We start from the raw sequence: 18071 nt of genomic DNA, 5'->3' as shown, positions 1-18071 counted from the left end.
GCCCAGAGGTTGGAGCTGCTACGAAAGATCTGATTGGCGGAGGATGGGCCGTGTGGTCCCACTGGGGAGATAGGAAACATCTAAGGAAGAACCTTGAAAGTTCGTTCCCCACGCCTCCCACCTGGTTTCTCGGGGCCTCTTGATAAGGGCAAGGACAGACTCGACATGTTTCTTGGCCAGCGCCGTGTTTGTGTCTCCTTCTGCAAGGCTTGGTCACAAACAGAGGGCTTCCCACGTGCGCAGGAGTCGCTCTTTCTCTGATATCCGAGCTACGCGGTATTTCTAAGTGAAAAAAAGCAAGTTTTAATACAATATGCATAGTGTACTCCCATTTTTGTTTTTTGTTTTTTTTGTTTTTTTAATGTCAGTATCTGATCAAAAGAAAAATCTGGGGAAAAAGACAAACCTGTGGAGAGTATTATCCCAGCATTTATTTAGGGCCTTTACTTTCCCTCATTCCGTACTACTTATTGTGCACCTACTGTGCGCCGGCCACTGAAGATACAGCAGTGCGCTTTCCAGAGGCGGATTTCAGTAATGTTTGATTTCTGTACTAAGCACATGCAACTTTTGTAACCAGAACTATCAGGAAGAATTGCTCCTTCTCCCAAAGAGAGAAATCTCATTTTGATCACTGTTCAGCGTTGAATCTAGAAACATAATCACTCACCCTGTCTTCCCTTCAACCTCCTTGACTCCCTCCTGTCCTTAACCCTCTCTGGGTCCTACCCAGGATTTGATCCTTCCCCTGGGGTCCCTGGGTCACAGGTTGCAGCTGAGCACAATCCCAGCCCCAGCCCAATTTAACCGCCGCAAATCTGGGCGCGCGCCCGGTTCTTATAGCCCAAGCCAGCGCCACCCAGGCCGCCTCGCCTCTGTGCCATCTGGGTCTCCTCCCAGCACACCTCTCCCCACACACGCTTCCCATGAACTGACCCAGCCCTTGACTCTGGAGCCTCCGGTCTCTTTAAAAGAGCAAGACAGACTTGGGTCTGAATTCTGATCCCACCGCTGACCAGACCTTGCTGAGCCTCTGTGTCTCGCCTGTAAATTCACACATTTCCTTTGCTGGGTTGCTCGTAACGATGAGAAAATGTGGGTACACTCCTGGCTCGGTGCCTGGCACGCAGCAGGTGCTTCATACCTGGTAGCTAGTACCTTATTCTCTTCCACGATGGAAGTTCTCAGAAAGTTCCATGGACGGAGATCAGGGCTCCCGCACGAGCGTGTTCAGTCCCACATCCCCCTTCCTCCCTGTACCCGCCATTTCTCCCTTCCCTCCACCTTCCCCATCGTGTCCTCCTTCCCTGTGTCCCCCTCCCCTCTCTCCCCAGAGAACTGTGCGTGCACGGCCCTGAACTGTGACCTCTGTCTTTGGCGCCTTCAGCCTTTCTTTCTTTCGCTCCTCCTCTTTACCCTCAAGCATGCCCTTCCAGGTGGTAATTCCTCTCTGGAAGCCCCTGCCTCTTCAGCTCCCTTTCCGCCACCCGCACTCCTGTCTCCCCGATGACCTTGAAGAAGTGTGGCACGCCCGCTGTCTTCACTGCCCGCATCCTGCTTTGTCTTTGCCTCTTGGCTTTGCCCCTGCTGAGTAACCTCCATGGAGCCCTCCTGCCCCGGCCGGCCCGCCATCTCCCCCCGGCCCGCGTTCTCTCTGGCCTACCCAACACGCTTGGTTCTCTATCTCAAAACCCTCTCGCCCTGGGCCCTCCCGGGCCTGGCACACCTGCCTCTCTCCTGATGGTCTTGGTTTGTTCTGAGCAGCCCCTTTCTCCAATCCTGTCCCTAGCCGGGTGTTTCCTCCAGGGCATCCATTGGTCCTCCTCTCTCACCTCCTTTCTCATGGAAAAACTCTCCGCTCATCTTGCTTCCTCAGCCACTCCAGGCAGAGATGGCCAGATGGGGCCCCTGGCCGTGGCCATGTCCACCAGGAGGCCCATGAAGACCCTGGATGAGCTGAGCATGCCCAGCTCCCTGCTGACCACCTCTCCTTAGGGTCCTTCCAGCACCGTGTTCTCCTTCAGGCTCTGGACCTTGTCCCTCAGCCTGAGCCGTAAGCTCACGGCTTTGCACATGGTGGGTACTTAGTCAACAGGTGATCCGTGGACGGCTTTTCATCTGCCACCTCCAGAGAGAAGCGTGGCTCGGAGCCCGTCCAAGCCGATGAACCATTTCGGAAGCACGAGTTTGGGTGGCAGCTCACGTCTTCCTGACGGGAGGGCAGCGCTGCCCTCGCCCACCTGTCGGCAGGCTCTGCTGAATGCTGTTAGAAAGCAAAGGAGGTGAACTGAGTAGATACTTACCTTCTTCTCGCTTCTCTTTTCAAGGGTTGTCTCTGTATCTGAAGCATCTTCTGGAACATTATAAAAAAGTCACGAGCCGGACCCAGGAACTTCAGGTAACTTCCAGCTTCTGGAAAGTTCAGGCCGGCGCCTCCTCGGCGTTTACTCAGCGCTGTGCATGTGAACCCTGTTCGCCTGTCAGCGGCTCAGTCCACGCCCCCCACCAGGTGAACCCACATCTCCATCTGCACGTGAAGGGGTTCAGGCCGGCTGGCTGGGATGGCCCAGGACGGCAAGGGCAGGATGCTTGCTTCCCTCCATCAAAACCCTGGAAGGCTTCAAAGCCATCAGATCTTGGACATGATGCTTATCAAATGCAGTGGAAAAGGTGTAGCTGGCCAGAGTCCAGGCAGCAGAATGACCAAAAGTTACATAATGTCAACATTTTAGAGGCAACGTGATCCTCCGGGATTGTATCGCCCTGACGGTCATCGCCATAATAACTCCGTGTAATAAACACCCACACTGCATGAGAGGCCTCCCACAGTCACTGCCCACTGCCTGCAGGCCGCCGCCAGGTGCCCGCTGACCCTGATGGGCTTGCTCCCTGTCTGTGCTGACCTGCCCTCGGCCGGTCCAGGCTGGTGTGTCCTCGCTCCTCCAGCAGGCCGACCCGAGCATGCTCTCGTGGTTAGCAGAGGCGAGAGAGAAGCAGGGCCGGTCATGGAGAGCCTCACAATCATTCTCTGTTTGTGTTATGCCTGTTATATCCCACTAGTAGCCCTGCACACAAATCCCTGCGCCAGTAGGTTGCTGCCACCCTCCTATAGCTCCCCGTCCCCCTGTGGCCCCCCCCTCATAGCTTGCTGCCAGCCTGCTTGTACCTCGCGGGCCCACCCTCCTGCTGATCCGTGATCTGGTCTTGACGTGCTTGGCCGTTACGCCTCAGGGTGTAACGGCTAATTAGCATGTTCCTCTCTTATTATATAGGATTGGCCAAAGCAAGTCACATGGCTGAGTTCAGTGTCACTGGGCAGGATAGAGGTAGACCCTGAAAGTCACGTAGCCAAAGACACAGGAGGGTGGAGTGTTGGGACCACCACTGTGGTCAGTCACAGGCACCATCTCATCCAGGGGTCAGCAAACTTTCCCAGTCAAGGGCCACGTGGTAAATAGAGCTTCGCAGATGGCTTGGCATGTCACACAGTCTCTGCCACCCCTGTTCGACGCTACTGTTGTAGAGCAAAGACGCCACAGAAAACACGTCAGTGCATGCGCATGATGGGCACGGCCCTCTTCCAATAAAACTTTATTTACAAAAACAGGTGGTGGACCACAGTAGGCCTGCAGACCGCAGTTCATCAACCCCAGATCTAGTCCATTCTCCTTATTTTACAGATGTGGACATTGAAGTCCAGAGGCTAGGTGACTGTTTCAATGTCACACAGTCAGTTGGTGGAAGAATCAAGACAAAAGTTCAGGCCTTCTGGCCCTAGCTCCCTGCTTTTTCTGACACTCGGCAAATAATAATTAATGACTCTGGCTACCATTTACTCTGCACCTACTATCTGCTTAAAGCTTTCCATCACTACCTCAGTTAATCCTCAAAACACTATTATTGACCTCATCTTCTACCTGAAGAAGCATCTAGAAAAAGCTAGAACTAAGATTCTATCTAGATTCTGAGTCTGGGCTCCTAACCAACCTTACTCTACTGCTTTCCTACCAGTAACCAGGCTAAGCATAGATTTTCCTTGTGTTTAAGAAAGTTTCGCATAAAGCTTTGTCCCTCTCCACAAAGGTAAACGACTTGTAAAAAAAAAAAAAAATGGAAAAGACTGCTGCCCTGAGCCCTGTCCCCCATTAGCTTCAGTGTCCTTTCTCTCATTTCAGAACAAGATCAGCAGTTCTGAGGAAACTCACAAGTCTTTGCTGCAAGAGACACTGCGGGAGCATCTGGCAGAGAAGGAGAAGCTGAGCAAAGAGAAGCAACAGCAAGAGGAGAAGCTGAGGGCCAGAGTCAAGTGGCTGATGGAAGAGAAGGCGGTAAGGTCCCTGTCATTTATTTTTTTCTCCTGAAAATGGAGGCAATGGCCTTTTCTATGACAAATTAAGAGCGTGTCCTTAGACGGAGAAATCTCAGCAAGCCCTCGTTTGGTGTTATGGAACGAAACTACTCCAAGGAGTGAGTGATGTTGGAGGAGTTAACATGGGGCTTGAATTCTGAAACTCAGAGCAAAACCAACTTGAAAAGGAAAGCTTATTGACATTTCTAGAACTGGTAGCTCATTTGTTGAAATGCTGCAGATGATTTTACCATCGGAGTTGTCACCGCAGGTCCTGGGTTGTTCTAAGTAATTGCAAGGCCAACGTCATGTTATTTCAATCTTTGGCTTTCTCTTTATACATAGATTCCAGTCTTTTGCTCTTCCCTTACACTTACCAGGGAAAACGAACGGCCAAAATAGCTGCTCGCTTTTCTAGAAACCAAGCCAAGTGCTAGAGGACACTTTACAGGGGCACCTCTCAAGCTCCAAGGCGCCTGAGGGTCACCTGGGGGTCCTGTTAAAGCGCCGATCCTGACTCAGCAGGTCCGGGGTGCGGCCGGGCACCCGCATGTCTAACAAGCTCCCGGCTGATGCGGCCGGCACGGGTCTGCAGACCACGTTTCCAGCCACAGCCTCCGAGGAAGCTTTTCCCACAATTGCCGGATGAGAACCGCCTGGACACTGGTTAGAACGACAGGTCCTGGGGCCCACCCCTGACCCCTGGAATTAGAACCCCCGGAGAAGGCCAGGAAAGGCACTTAAGAAGCCCAGCCTCGCCTCTTTCTGGTATTTAGGGACCACCACGATTTTAACCGCCCCGTGGCCATCATCTTGGACCAGTGGCTTGTGACTTCGGCTGCCCTTTTGTCATTCGGGAGATTAAAACCTCTGAATGCTCTGTCCCTCTCCCCTGCCCCAGGTTCTGCTCTCACTGGGGTGAGGGTGTGGCTCCTGCACTAGCATTTGTCAGGGCTCCAGGTGGCTCTCCTCCCAGCCCCTCCAGGCAGCAGCACCAGACCCCCGGGGCCCGGCCCTTCCCCAGCACCCCCTTTCTTCCCCCGGAGGACTGCCCTATCACTTCCTCCATCTTTCAGGCACCAGAGCTCCGTGACCTCCGGCTTAGTCTGTTCTCGGTCACACGCCCCCCTCTAGGCCCCTCCAAGAGGCAGAGACCTCTGCCTGTTTCATTTCATCCTCTGGTTCGTGCCGTCTCCTCAAATCTCTCCTCCTTCTTTCTCTTCTTCTCTTTCTCTGTCCTTCTGCCACATGGAGGCAATATTAGCGATAGACTTAAACCAAAGCGGACCATTTTGAAGGACAGTTAGATATGCAAAAAGCCAGTGTCCGTCAACAGAGAGGAAGCTAAAACCAGAAAAAGGCAAGTCTCCAGCACCTTCACAGGACCCTCCGCCACGTCCTCACGCCCCCTGACTAACTCTGCCCTTTCCAAATGTCTGCTTTGATTTTCACTTTGGGGTCGGCTTTTTCCCTGTGGGTGCACGGCGACCCCCACCACCTTCCACACCGCCCCGGCACCAGCCTGGGCCTCCCAGACGCCCACGTATAACATCGACCCTGACAGAGGCAGGGGTTCAAGGGCCGGCTTCAAAGCCCTTTTAAATAAAGCCAATGTTGGGGCCCACCACCTGCTGCGAGGGGAAGCAGCCAGGGCCCACCCAGACAGACAGAGACACTGTTCCAGGCCACTGCTGTCCCGTCCAGGGTCATGCTCCCCGGACACTGAGCGTTGATCAGCTTGGCCCCAGGCACTCATCGAAAAGTGCTGTCTCAGACTTCAGCACCAGGCGCCCCGATTTTAAATGCACCTTTTTCAGGCCGCATGACGCCGTCCCCCCACCCGCTCTGAGAGCACGTGTGTCAGAATTCGCTCATTAAGTTTCTCATGGACCCTGGCTTGGTTGAGGGCTCTGTTTCAATGGTGAGAAATTTCAGGTGCCTTTACCGAGCTACCGTTCTTTTGTGTTACATCTGTTCACAACCCTCACCTGATTTCTGCACGCACTAATGGCTTAGATCCGGTCGGCAAGCTTTCTCCACGAAGGGCCAGATGGCATAGACTTTGAGTTTTTGCAGGTCATGCGGTCTCTGCCGTGGCTGCTTAGCTCTATCGTTGGACTGTGAAGGCAGTCATAGGCAATCCACAATGAGCAAGGAGGTGTTCCAATAAAACTTTATTCACAAAAAGCAGGCAGAGGGCCAGATTTGGCCCATAGACTATAGTTTGCTAGCCGTGGTTTAGAACGCAGGCTCTAGAGCAGGGGCGGGCAAACTTTTTGACTCGAGGGCCACAATGGGTTCTTAAACTGGACCGGAGGGCCGGAACAAAAGCATGGATGGAGTGTTTGTGTGAACTAATACATGTTAACGCTGCTGCTGGTGAAGGAACGGAGGGGAGAGCAAGAGAACCCTCCGCTCTTTCGGCTCCGCGGGCCGGATAGAACAGCCGAAGGGGCTGGATCCGGCCCGCGGGCCGTAGTTTGCCCACGGCTGCTCTAGAGTCAAATGGACCAGCGTTTGAATCCCTGCTCATGTGGTTAACAAGTAAACGGGGCAGATTCCTTCATCTCGCTTTTCTATTTCCTCCTCTGCAAAGCAGAGATGGCAGGAGAAATGACAGCCCTTTTAATGAATGGCTAGCACGTGCCCAGCGTTTCATGTTTCTCACCTCATCTGCTCCTCGCATCCACCCAATGCAGGAAGCACCATTGCTCTCCCCACTGTACAGACAGGGAAACTGAGGCTTCTGTAGCTTCTCACGTGCCCAAGGTCACACACCCAGGAGCGCTGCCGGTCAGAGCCCCAGGTTCTACCGCTTGCCTGGCACAGAGTCAGATTCCTGCCATAGTAACCAGGACTGTTAAACAACGGCCATTGACTTGCAGGCTTTGGAGGGGAAAATTACTGAAGAGAAAAACAGAGCGAAAGAAGCATTAGAGGAAGAACAGAGGAAAGTCCGAGAGCTGCAGGAGCGCTTAAGCCACCAGAGGAAGGTATACAGCTCGAGGAGACGGAGTCTGCGTGGGCCCCAATCCAGGCCGCGCAACGAGCAAGGGCTGGCCCCGGGCCCTGAGCGGGGCCTGCCGCCTCCAGTCCCCGGCTCTCCGCGGCCAGGCCACCGCCTCCGTGCGGTGTTGTGAGTTGTGGAGCCCTCACCGACGCGGCGCCTGGCACCGAGGCCAGATCCTGCCATGGTAACCAGGTCTGTTAAACAGCGCTCATTGGCTTTCAGGCTTTGGAGGAAAGCTTTATGCAAGAGAAGAGCCGAGTGAAGGAGGCGCTGGAGGAAGAACAGAGGAGAGTCCACGAGCTGGAGAGCCGCCTGACCCGCCAGAAGGAGGTAGGCAGCTCGGGGAGACAGCCCCCTGCAGCCCTGACCCGCCCGAGGGTCACGGAAGTACGCTCAGAAGCACAGATGATGGTGGGTGGAGTGGGGTGCGGCTCTCCCAGAGTGATTCGTCCTCAGGAGGGCTCAGCTGCTTTGGGAAGAGGCCTGGGGGACTCTAGGAGAGAACCATAGAGTCCTGGTCTCGACAGCCAGTTGGGAAGTTGTAAACAGCAGAAAATACAGCCCCAGGTAGGGCTTGGGAGAGACGTTGGGACTGGGACATGGGCATCTACTATCTGGAGATTTGGAACCCAAAGCCCAGAGCTGGGTGGATCCTTGAGCAACTTCCTAACGTCGCCCAGCCTCCCTCTCCACTACCAGGGAATCACCCAGCCGAGGGCAGCCCACCGGGATCGGCAAGTTCCATTATTAATGGGATTCTCCTCCTTATCGGGAGGCTGCCTGGCACCGAAATAACTCATGCCTGGCTCCCTGCCCTCCTGCTGCCTACCGAGGCCTGCACGCAGGTGGCTCTTTCCTCGGCGCAGGGTTCCAATCCCCGCCCACCGCCAACAAACTGCGTGGCCCTGGGGCTCACACCCACTTCCTGTTCCTCGGTTTCCTCATCTAGGAAATGGGGCGCTGACTTCTCTGACAGTGTTCCTGCGAGAGTGGCAAGTGCTGGCCGGGGGCCCTGGCCTGTAAGACCACCCTAGCCCTTGAGCTGGCGTCGTTATCCTTAGCATCATCAGCATGAGTTTCTCGGGCACATTACTGGTCATCGATTTGCAGGTTTTGGAGAGCAGCGTGGCCCATGAGAAGAAAGTAAAGGAGGCCTTAGAGACCGAGAAGAGGAGAGTGCAGGATCTGGAGAACCACCTCACCCAGCAGAAGGAGGTATGGGAGCAGGCGTCAGGGGCTGCGGCAGCCGGGAGGAGCCCGAAGCCAGGCGCGAGGCTGTTTCTGTGCCTGCCGGCGCGTGTGGGCATGTGGGCAGATGCGGGCAGCGCCAGGCAAAGTGGCCAATGTCACCTGACACAGCTTCCCAGCTGCATGACCTGGGGCAGACCACTGAACCGCCTGTGCCTGTTTCCGCATCGGTGAAACGGGAGTGGTGACACGCCTGCCTCAGGTTCAGTGAGTTCACAGACATGAAGTACTTGGAACCGCATGTCACACACAGGTGACTACCCAGGGAAGAGAGAGGATGACCCCGGGGTGGAGTCGGGGTCAGGACCTCAGCCAGCTCCCCCTCCTCCTCACCGAAAGGCATTTATGATGCAATCCAGCAGGGATGCGGGAGGAATACACTCCAACTCGCGGTCAGGAACATAACGAGCTCACGCGGTGGTCACAGCAATGACCGGGGCTCAGTGCCTTCTGGAGTGGATGGGAAGGAGAGGGGGATCGTGGGGTGGGGGATGTCTGAGCTCCAGGCCCAGCAGAGCTGGGGACACCCACACCCAGCCTCCCCCACCAGTCCCCACGAAAGACAGGGCACAAGAGCCCACTCCAAGGCGAGGGGCAACCAACCACCTAAACATGCACAGATGGCTCCACAGGGGGGTTAGAGAGCAGCCTGCAGGCAGGGAGGGCCTCTCTGGGGAGGTGACCTGGAGGAGAGAGGGGGCATCTGAGGAAAGAGAATGTCACTGGATAAAGTGGCCAAGTGCAAAGGACAGAGGCCTGAGTGAGCCCGGGGGCAGGCACAGGGACAGAAGGCACGGGATTGAGGCTGGAGCAAAATGGAAGCCAAATGAGGGCAGGGGAAGGACGCGGGAGACAGAGTGCACGCCGGGTGAGGGGGGGGGGGGCGCTGAAAGTGTCCATTCTGGGTAAAATCCCAGCCCTGCCCTTACATCAGGGGTCTTCAAACTACGGCCCACAGGCCACATGCAAATACAAATATTATATTTGTTCCCATTTTGTTTTTTTACTTCAAAATAAGATATGTGCAGTGTGCATAGGAATTTGTTCATAGTGTTTTTTTTAAACTATAGTCCGGCCCTCCAATGGTCTGAGGGACAGTGAACTGGCCCCCTGTTTAAAAAGTTTGAGGACCCCTGCCCTACATGCTGTGCGACCCTGGACCAGCCCTGCCCTCTGTGACCTAGCTGCGGAGTGGGTGTCAGGGCAGAACCACCCAGGGGTTTGCTGGGAGGAGTCGATCCGTGCATTCACTGTGAAGCACCTGCCAGGTAAGGGCAGAGTCTAGGTGGGGTAGGGAGGATGGTGTGCCCAGCAGAGGGAGGAAGAGACGGGGTGGAGGGTGGGGGGAGGGAAGGGGGCCGTCAAGCAAAGACCTTGGCAGCGGGACTGTGCCAGTCAGTGCAGGGGAGTGAGGTCAGAGTCCAGGGGGGTGAGGGAGCACCGCCCGAGCAAGGGGTCGGACCCAGACCCTGGTCGGCGGCTGCCCCTGAGCTCCCTTATGCGGATGGGCCAGGGCTGGGTCTTGAAGCTCCGGCTCCTGCTGGGCGGGTGGCAAGCTCTGTGCCCGCTTAAGTGTCTCCTGCCGCCGGGCAGGGTGGGGTTTGGATCAGGACAGGTGAGCAGGGTCCAGAGGTCAGTGTCAGAGTGGGGAGGGCGGGGCCCTGGCATCCGAGCTTGAGCCACCGCTTCCTGGCGTGTGACAGGGGCACATGACTTGTCCTCTTCCCGCCTCACTTGCAGCCGCCGTGGCCTCACCTGTACAGTGGGGATAACTGGGCAGATGCTGCCCGGGGGGTGCAGATTAGATGCACTGATACTTCAGCACACGGTGCCGGGCACCACATTGCAAGCACTTACTGGCAAAGATGCCCGTTGTCACCATTATGATTTGCATCTGGAATGTGCCAGGCAGCACCTAATAAAAGAAGGGAAGGAGCCCTCCGGACAGGAAGGACGTGGACTGGCAGGGTGGGGGCTGGACCTTCGGAGGCAGACCTGACAGTAGGGAAATGCCAAGCCCAGCAGGGAGGTGTGTCAGGGCCCTGGTGGGCCCGGGAGGCCCGAGCGCGGAGCAGGGCGGTTGGACAGGGGCCACTGAGGCTGCTGGCACAGCGGGGAAGCTGGTCTTTTCTCCAGGGCCACGCGTCCCAAAGTCTCACCCACCCCCACCCCGGCATAGCATCCCCTATAACAGTGATGGCGAACCTTTTGAGCTCGGCGTGCCAGCATTTTGAAAAACCCTAACTTAACTCTGGTGCTATGTCACATATAGAAATTTTTTGATCTTTGCAACCATAGTAAAACAGAGACTTATATTTTTTATATTTATTATATATATTTAAATGCCATTTAACAAAGAAAAATCAGCCAAAAAAATAGTGCACGTGTTACCTCTGACACGCGTGTCACCTCTGACACGCGTGTCACCTCTGACACGCGTGTCACCTCTGACACGCGTGTCACCTCTGACACGTGTGTCAGAGGTTCGCCATCACTGCCCTATAACCACTTCCAGTAGCTTTTTTTCTTTTTGCTGAATAATGCGTGTTCACTAAAGAAAATTTAGAAGATATAGACTAGTGAAAAGAAGAATATGTAAATTGCCATAATCCCAACTCCCCCCAAATTACCATCTTTACATCTTGGCACATACCTCTCCAGTCTTTTGTCTGTGCTTATATGCATCTATTTTACATATTTTTCTTGTGAACTTTATATGTTTATGGGGGCATAACTGCAAGAGTTCTAGCAGCCAGAACTGGAGTTCTCCAGCCTCGCTCTGCCTGTGTACCTCCCTGTGGGGCTCGTGGGACTGAGGCTGGGCTCCGACCTCCTCCCCATCACCAGACCTTGCCGGGCACGTTTTCCCAGTGCCAGACTGTCCTGGACATCAGTTTTTGGACCCAAGCCTTTGTAGGCTGCGTAGAGACCGCCAGGCGCCAGGCCTGCCGGGAGAGGGGGTATCTGCCCGGCTCTGTCTCTCGTGCCCCACCCCCCAAGAAGCCGTGTGCTTCCAAAGAAGGCCGCCTTGGGGCCAGCACATGTCAGTTCACTCGGTGGCTCGGTGCCAGACGCCTTGAGCTGAACGCTCACCAGCATGTCACTTCCCGAACGCCAGCCCCAGATGCCTGAGTGACGCAGAGCTCGCCCTGTGATGCACATGACTAACCAACACGTGACTTCCAGGTTCTCAACTCTCCCCGATGGGCCCCCTGATCCTGGAGCTCTTGCTCCCAAAGCCTGACTCACTGGTTTCAACAATTACGCATCCACTTCCCTTTCTTCCTGGTGCGCACGCCCTCAGACCACTTGTCCTTGCCTTGCAGGTATCGGAGAGCAGCATCGCCCACGAGAAACAAAAAGCAAGAGAGGCCATCGAGAGGGAAAAGAGAAGGGTGCAAGACCTGGAGAACCGCCTGACCAAGCAGAAAGAGGTACGAGCCCCAGCGGGGAGAGACGCGGATGAGCAGGCATGGTTAAGAGCAGGCTCGGGAGGCAGGCGGTCGGGCCCACCTCGGCCGCTCTCTGGCTGTGGGACATTAGGCAAGTTGCTCAGCATCTCTGTGCGTTGGTTTCCACACTCCTGAAACACAGATGATCCCCAAAGGTCAGCCTCGCTGAGCTGTGAGGCTCTGTTGTTAACATACACACAGAAAACACAGAACAGTCCCTGGCACTCCCCGAATGCTGGCTGTGTTGCCCACTTTTATTATTATTACTCTGAGCTCACAGCTGGGAAGCAGAGGGGCAGGATCCAAACCCAGGACCATCTGATGCCCGACTCCTTCATCGTCACTCCGCCTCTCCCTGCTGGCCGCGAGCTCTGTGTGGCTCGGCCGCCTAGGGTCAGAGAGGGAGGTCAGGATATGGACGCCTGAACGTCTCATCACCTGGATGTCATTTCTCCACCGGAACTTCTCACGATTGTCATCATCGCCTTCATGCCAAACCCCACTTATGAGCGTCACTGGGCGTGGCCGGCGCAGTAGAGGTAGAAGTTGGCACATGGCCCTGCCCGGGGCACCTTCACGCTGTGGGATGTAGTTCAACCTGCCTGGGTCCCAGCAATACCGGGGACACCACACACACACACACACACACACACACACTCACACACACACTCACACACACACACACACACACACACACACAATGGTCAACATCTCAGCAGTCAGAGCAAGCAATAAACACACAGCCCGACAATAGAGGTTTAATTTAAATAACACTTAAGTTATTTAAAAACAGGTAAATACAAATTCAAAAGGTGTTCAAGGCCAGATGGAACTAAAAGTCTATTCACATCAGTCCTGGGTCTTTTTTTCTCAAGAAAGGTTCTCACCGTCAGCCCGCGTAGAGTCACTGGGCAGTTTATCCCAGGTGCCCCGGAGCTTCGAACTCACTGTCGGGAGGGCGGGCCCGGGAACCGGCGCGTTCAGCAGGCAGTCCAGGGGTTCCTGGCGCACCTGGAACGCCACGGCTCCAGGGGGACGAGAGTCAGGAACCGCATTTGGATTGCGTGGCGGTCCTGGGCACTTCCAAGAGTGTGTCCAAAGGAGGCCGACAGAGCTGGGGAAGTGGTGCAGGACTTGCCTGCTTCCCTCCAGAGGTCTCCTGTGAGCGGGCGCGATGCCGCGGGCTCGGGGAGAGCCCAGGAAAGCAGCCTGGATTCCCCAAACGACTTAACACGGGATCTTCCATAAAATGCTTTAGTTTGGGGTGGGAGAAAAGGAGAAATTAACAATTTTAAGTAGATGACTCGGGGCATAACATGGATCGGGAATGAGACTAGTGCAAAAAAATATGTGTATCATGAAATCAGTATGGGCCACAATTTTTATTCTAACAGTTACAGTGAAAGGGGAAGCCCAGTTGTGCAATTTACAGATGAAAATGGAGCCATTGCTCATGAAACTGGGACCATTCTTTGTACCCGGCCCAGAGAGAACCTCTCCCGGGGCTCATCCCACAGAGAACTCTGTAATGCGACCAACAGGGTCCTCAACACCTTAGAACATCGATGACATCAGAGGGCGGGGCCTTGTGACAACCCTCAGGCAGGCCTCCACTTACCAGCAAAGGTCAAGGAATGACCAGGTCAGAGACACTCCAGATTGCTTATTCACATGCTGCTCGCGCTGAGCTGTATGTGCGCAGAGCAATGGGGAGACTGATTTCATCTGCATGGCAAACATCGGGTTTCTGTGGAAGGAGGAGGAGAAAGCGGAGGAAAATAAATTGGGACCCGTGGGAACAGTGAGCGCTGTGCTCCTGTCCCGCGTGGGTGCCCAGTAGTCGGCAAGGAGCAAAGATGCCGGCCAGCGTGTCCTGCCGCTTCCTGGCCCACCAGAGACGCCATCTCAGTGTGTGTGGGCGACAGGCTGCTCTGGGGGACGCCTGCCAGGGTCCCCAGGAAGCCTCTCCTCGGGCCAGATCCACCCATTGTCCAAACCGGGACTCCTCTCCGTACCTTCCCCTCAATGTTGTTCCAAACCTGAAACTGTTCTAACGAAAAAAGTCAAATAAGGAAACGAAGTTCGCAAGCCCCCAGCACAGTGCCTGCCACACAGCCCGCAGGGCACACTGTGAGGAGGGACTGGGAGTTGGCAGAACTTTCACAGTCAATGGCAGGACGGGCGGGCTCTGGGCAGAAGGGCAGGACCAAGGCCCTGGCAAGACTGGGCCCCGAGGGTGGGGAAGGCCATCCCGTGCCAAAGCCTCTGGGAACGTGGAGTGTCCTGAAGGCAGGTCCTGTAATGAGGGGCCAAGGAACTCGGCACATTTATCCTGGAAAAGAGAGTTAGAGCGAGACATGCCAGTCCTCCTCAGGTATAGAAAGGGAAATAAAACGTACTCATAAAAGAGAAATAAAACGTAGTCAGTGAGCTCCGGGTGACAGACCTGGGCTCAGAGGCCGGAAATCGCAAGGAGGCAAATGCCAGCCGACTATAAGAGGGAGTTCTCTACTCATTGGAACCTTCCAGAGAAAGCACGGACTTTGGACTTAAAAAGAACCGAGGGAACAGTAACAGGATAGAGTTCACCTCCCTCTGAACGCTGGGGGCGGGGGGTGGGGGGGGGCAGGGCAGAGGCGGGGTGAAAACTCATTCCTGAATGTCTGTTGATGTTGGTTGCTTGTCTAGGAAATGGATATTAAAGTGCAAAAGGAAGATGATCTAAATGATAAATTAAAGGAGGCACTGGCCATGGTAGAAGAGAGTCAAAGAATAAAGGTGTCCGAGAGCCTGAAAGCAGAGAGCCTGGCCATGCAATTAAATGAGGCATTAGCTGAACTGGAAACTGCCAAGACAAAGATGGTAAGAGAGAGACTTCTCCTCTCGATGCAAGATCACAGCGCCGTGAGAACAAGGGGTTCAGAAGTGGGGGAGGGCAGGGGCTGCGGGGGGGCAGGGGGGATGGTGCCCGGCCTATGGGTCAGATAGGCCTTCCCCGGGGACCCTCCTGTGACTGTAGGATGCTCAGCAGCCTGGTCTCTGCCCACCAGATGCCAGCAGCGCCCTCCCCACAGCTGGGACAGCCAAAACTGACCTCAGACTTTGCCAAACCTATGTGGTTTCTCAGGCAAAGCATTGACACGTGGGGAGGAGATTGAGCGCGGGGGCCCAACATGCAGCGGGGTGTGGGGAGCAGGAGAACGAGTCATTAGAAGACAGGCTCATCCGAGAGGCAGGATGGGGGTGAGGACGAGGCTCTGGGATAGACGCGCCAAGAAGAGCCCTGGGAAGGAGAAGGTGGTTACGGCAAAGGGTCTGACTCACCATTTGGGGACGATGGGTAATTTTTGGTTTTTAGGAAATACAAAGTCATCCACTTTTTCTTTTCTTTTTTTTTTTTTTTAACGTGTTTTTATTGATTTCAGAGAGAGAGATAGAAACATCAATGATGGGAGAGAATCATTGATTGGCTGCCTCCTACACTTCCCCTATGAGGGATTGAGCCTACAATCAGGGCATACACCCTGACCAGGAATCGAACCGTGACCTCCTGGTTCAGAGGTCAACACTCAACCATTGAGCCACATCGGCCGGGCCATCCACTTTTTTCTTATGAAATCGTTCATTCATTAATTCAATGAGTATTTACTGAGCATGTGGCTCCGATGCTGTGGCAGGGATCTAGACACTGATGATGCTGTCATGGAGCTTACATGCTGGTGGGAGTGAGAAACAAAGACACGGGATAATTCGGATGGTGCTAAGTGCCTCAGAGGAAACAAAATAGGATGATGGAATGGAAAGTGCCTCAGGTTGCTCCTCTGGTTAGGCAATCAGGGAGGGCCTCCCTGAGGAGGTGGCACGGCAGACCTGAAACTCGGGAAGGAATCAGCCATGCAAGGAGCCAGGGAAGCAGTGTACCACGCAGAGGGAACAACACACATGCAGGGACCCTGAGGTGGGACCAAGCTCAGTGGCTGTGGGTGCAAAGGGGACGTGTTACTGTTGTTATTGTCAGAGCAGCCGCCCGGGGTCGCATTAACCATTTCTGTTTCCCCAGATCATGATGGAGGGGCGGATACAGCTGCAACAGCAGACCATCAAGGCCCTCCACGAAGAACGAGAATCACAGAAACCGGCGTTTGAAGAGGAAGTCATGGGGTACAAGGAGCAGATCAAACAGCACTCCCTGACGATTGTGAGTCTAGAAAAAAGACTCAGAAAAGTGACCGAACATCACCAGAAAATAGAAGAAGAGCTCGCAGCTTTGAAGGACAATGAGCTGGGTAGGTCCAAAGAGACCCTGAGGAGTCTGAGTGTCGGGGCAGGTTCTGGTTGTCCTGTGGGTCCCAAGAGGCTGCTGGGTAAGAAACGGGCTTCTGCTCACTGTGAAGCTCACTGATCCCCTGGCGCCCCTTTCGTTCTTGTTACACAACACGGGTAGGGGCCCTCGAGGCCCGGGTGCGACAGAAGTGACCATGAGGAGTCGGAAGCCTCTGTGCCCGACCAGTCAGCCAGGGAGGCGCAGGCTGCCAGGGCTGCCAGGGCTGTCAGGGCTGTCGGAGTGGCATGGCAGGGCACCCCCCCTCCCCCGCCCCCAGGCAGGCGCCGTTCAAAGGCTCCCCTCTGCGTTGTAATTTGTGACTTTGTTTAACGCACTTTTGTAACCAGCCAGGGGTTGTTTCTTAAAAGCTAAACCCCCGCGAGGCTGAAACGGAACTCGGAGTAGTGAGCATGTGTTTGCCCTAAATGACCAAGACGCCGGCTGCTTGGAGAGTTCTCTAGCTGCTCTAAACGTCAGGGGTCACTTCTCGGAGAAGAGTTCTGGGAGCAAAGGCCTGGGGCCAGGGTTTCTCAGCCTCAGCGCTATTGACATTTGGGGCCAGATAATTCTTTGGGGTGGGGGTCGTCCTGTGCCGTGTAGGGTGTTGAGCAGCATCCCTGGCCTCCACCCACTAGATGCCAGTACCGCCGCCCACCCCAGTGTGACAACCAAAAATGTCTCCAGACATTGACAAGTGTCCCCCACGTGAGGGGAGCAAACTCACCCCTGGTTGAGAATCATGGTCCTGGTCTCAAGCCAGTTGACGAGCTGTCAGGGCTCACCTCATGCCTTCATTCACTCCACACACTTAATTGAGCATCTATCATGTTCCAAGTTCATTCTAGGCACTGAGGGTTCAGTGATGGGCAAGCAGGCAAGGTCCCTTCAGTTAACCAAAATACTGCCCTGACAGGTGGCCCAAGATGAGCAGGGCACCACAGCCAGGGCCTGGAGTGGGACTCAGTTTCCCAGGCCAGGTCCAGGTCAGAGGGAGGATGCTTAAGCTGGGACCTGAAGGGTGACAGCTTGGTCACCCCACACTTAGACCACAAAGCACTGAACTGTCGAATGAATGAATGAATGAATGAGCATGTGACTGAGTGGTGAGGGTGGACGCCGAAGGCAGTGGGCTGGGGAGTAAGTGGAAGATGTAGTAAGGACACAACTCTTATCTGAGTGCAGAGGAGGAAGTAGGGCGGGAGGTGTGACCCCATGGTTAGGGCTCCACCTCTCACCGGCTTGCTGAGTGGACACAGGTTCCGTCACTCCTGTGTCCATTTCCCTGTCCACATGGAGTTAATGATCTGTGCCTTAGAGAGTAGCTGGAAGGATTTAATGAGCTCAAAGAGGGTTGGGGGGAGTCCTCAGCCTGTGACACAGAACTTGTGGTACGTCCCGTTAGGGGGAGAGCACTGCGGGTGTAGGGAGAGGGTGTAAGTGGGGGAAGATGCAGGTGGGCTGATGGGTTAACACGCATCGGGGAAAGAAGGCACAGGTGGCAGGACTGTAATGATGTTCACGTCCCTGATTCAGCCCAGGAGAAGGCAACGCAGCAAGACCGTCCCCCGGGGCCCCCGCTGGAGAGCCGCACCAAAGACGCAGTGTGTGACCACATGATGTGAGTACCCAGAGGCCGTGTCTGCGCCAGAGCACCCGCCCTGGAGGGCACGCCAACAATGACAAACCCAC

At 55.0% G+C, this 18071-nt stretch overlaps 1 protein-coding gene across 1 annotated transcript in view; it reads left to right on the top strand.

Annotated features, from left to right (window-relative positions):
* Window positions 1-18071, top strand: part of FHAD1 (forkhead associated phosphopeptide binding domain 1) — a 96732-nt gene that overhangs the window by 50551 nt on the left and 28110 nt on the right. Inside the window, exons 15-23 of the mRNA XM_059691181.1 lie at window positions 2328-2398; window positions 4176-4328; window positions 7234-7341; window positions 7581-7688; window positions 8469-8573; window positions 11933-12040; window positions 14747-14920; window positions 16119-16344; window positions 17916-18000. Coding sequence (XP_059547164.1) covers window positions 2328-2398; window positions 4176-4328; window positions 7234-7341; window positions 7581-7688; window positions 8469-8573; window positions 11933-12040; window positions 14747-14920; window positions 16119-16344; window positions 17916-18000 — 1138 coding nt within the window. The remainder of the gene's footprint in view (window positions 1-2327; window positions 2399-4175; window positions 4329-7233; window positions 7342-7580; window positions 7689-8468; window positions 8574-11932; window positions 12041-14746; window positions 14921-16118; window positions 16345-17915; window positions 18001-18071) is intronic.

This window comes from Myotis daubentonii, chromosome 3, assembly GCF_963259705.1.
Source record: "Myotis daubentonii chromosome 3, mMyoDau2.1, whole genome shotgun sequence".
In the NCBI taxonomy this organism is placed as follows: Eukaryota; Metazoa; Chordata; class Mammalia; order Chiroptera; family Vespertilionidae; genus Myotis; species Myotis daubentonii.
This window is presented reverse-complemented; position numbering and strand designations above follow the sequence as displayed.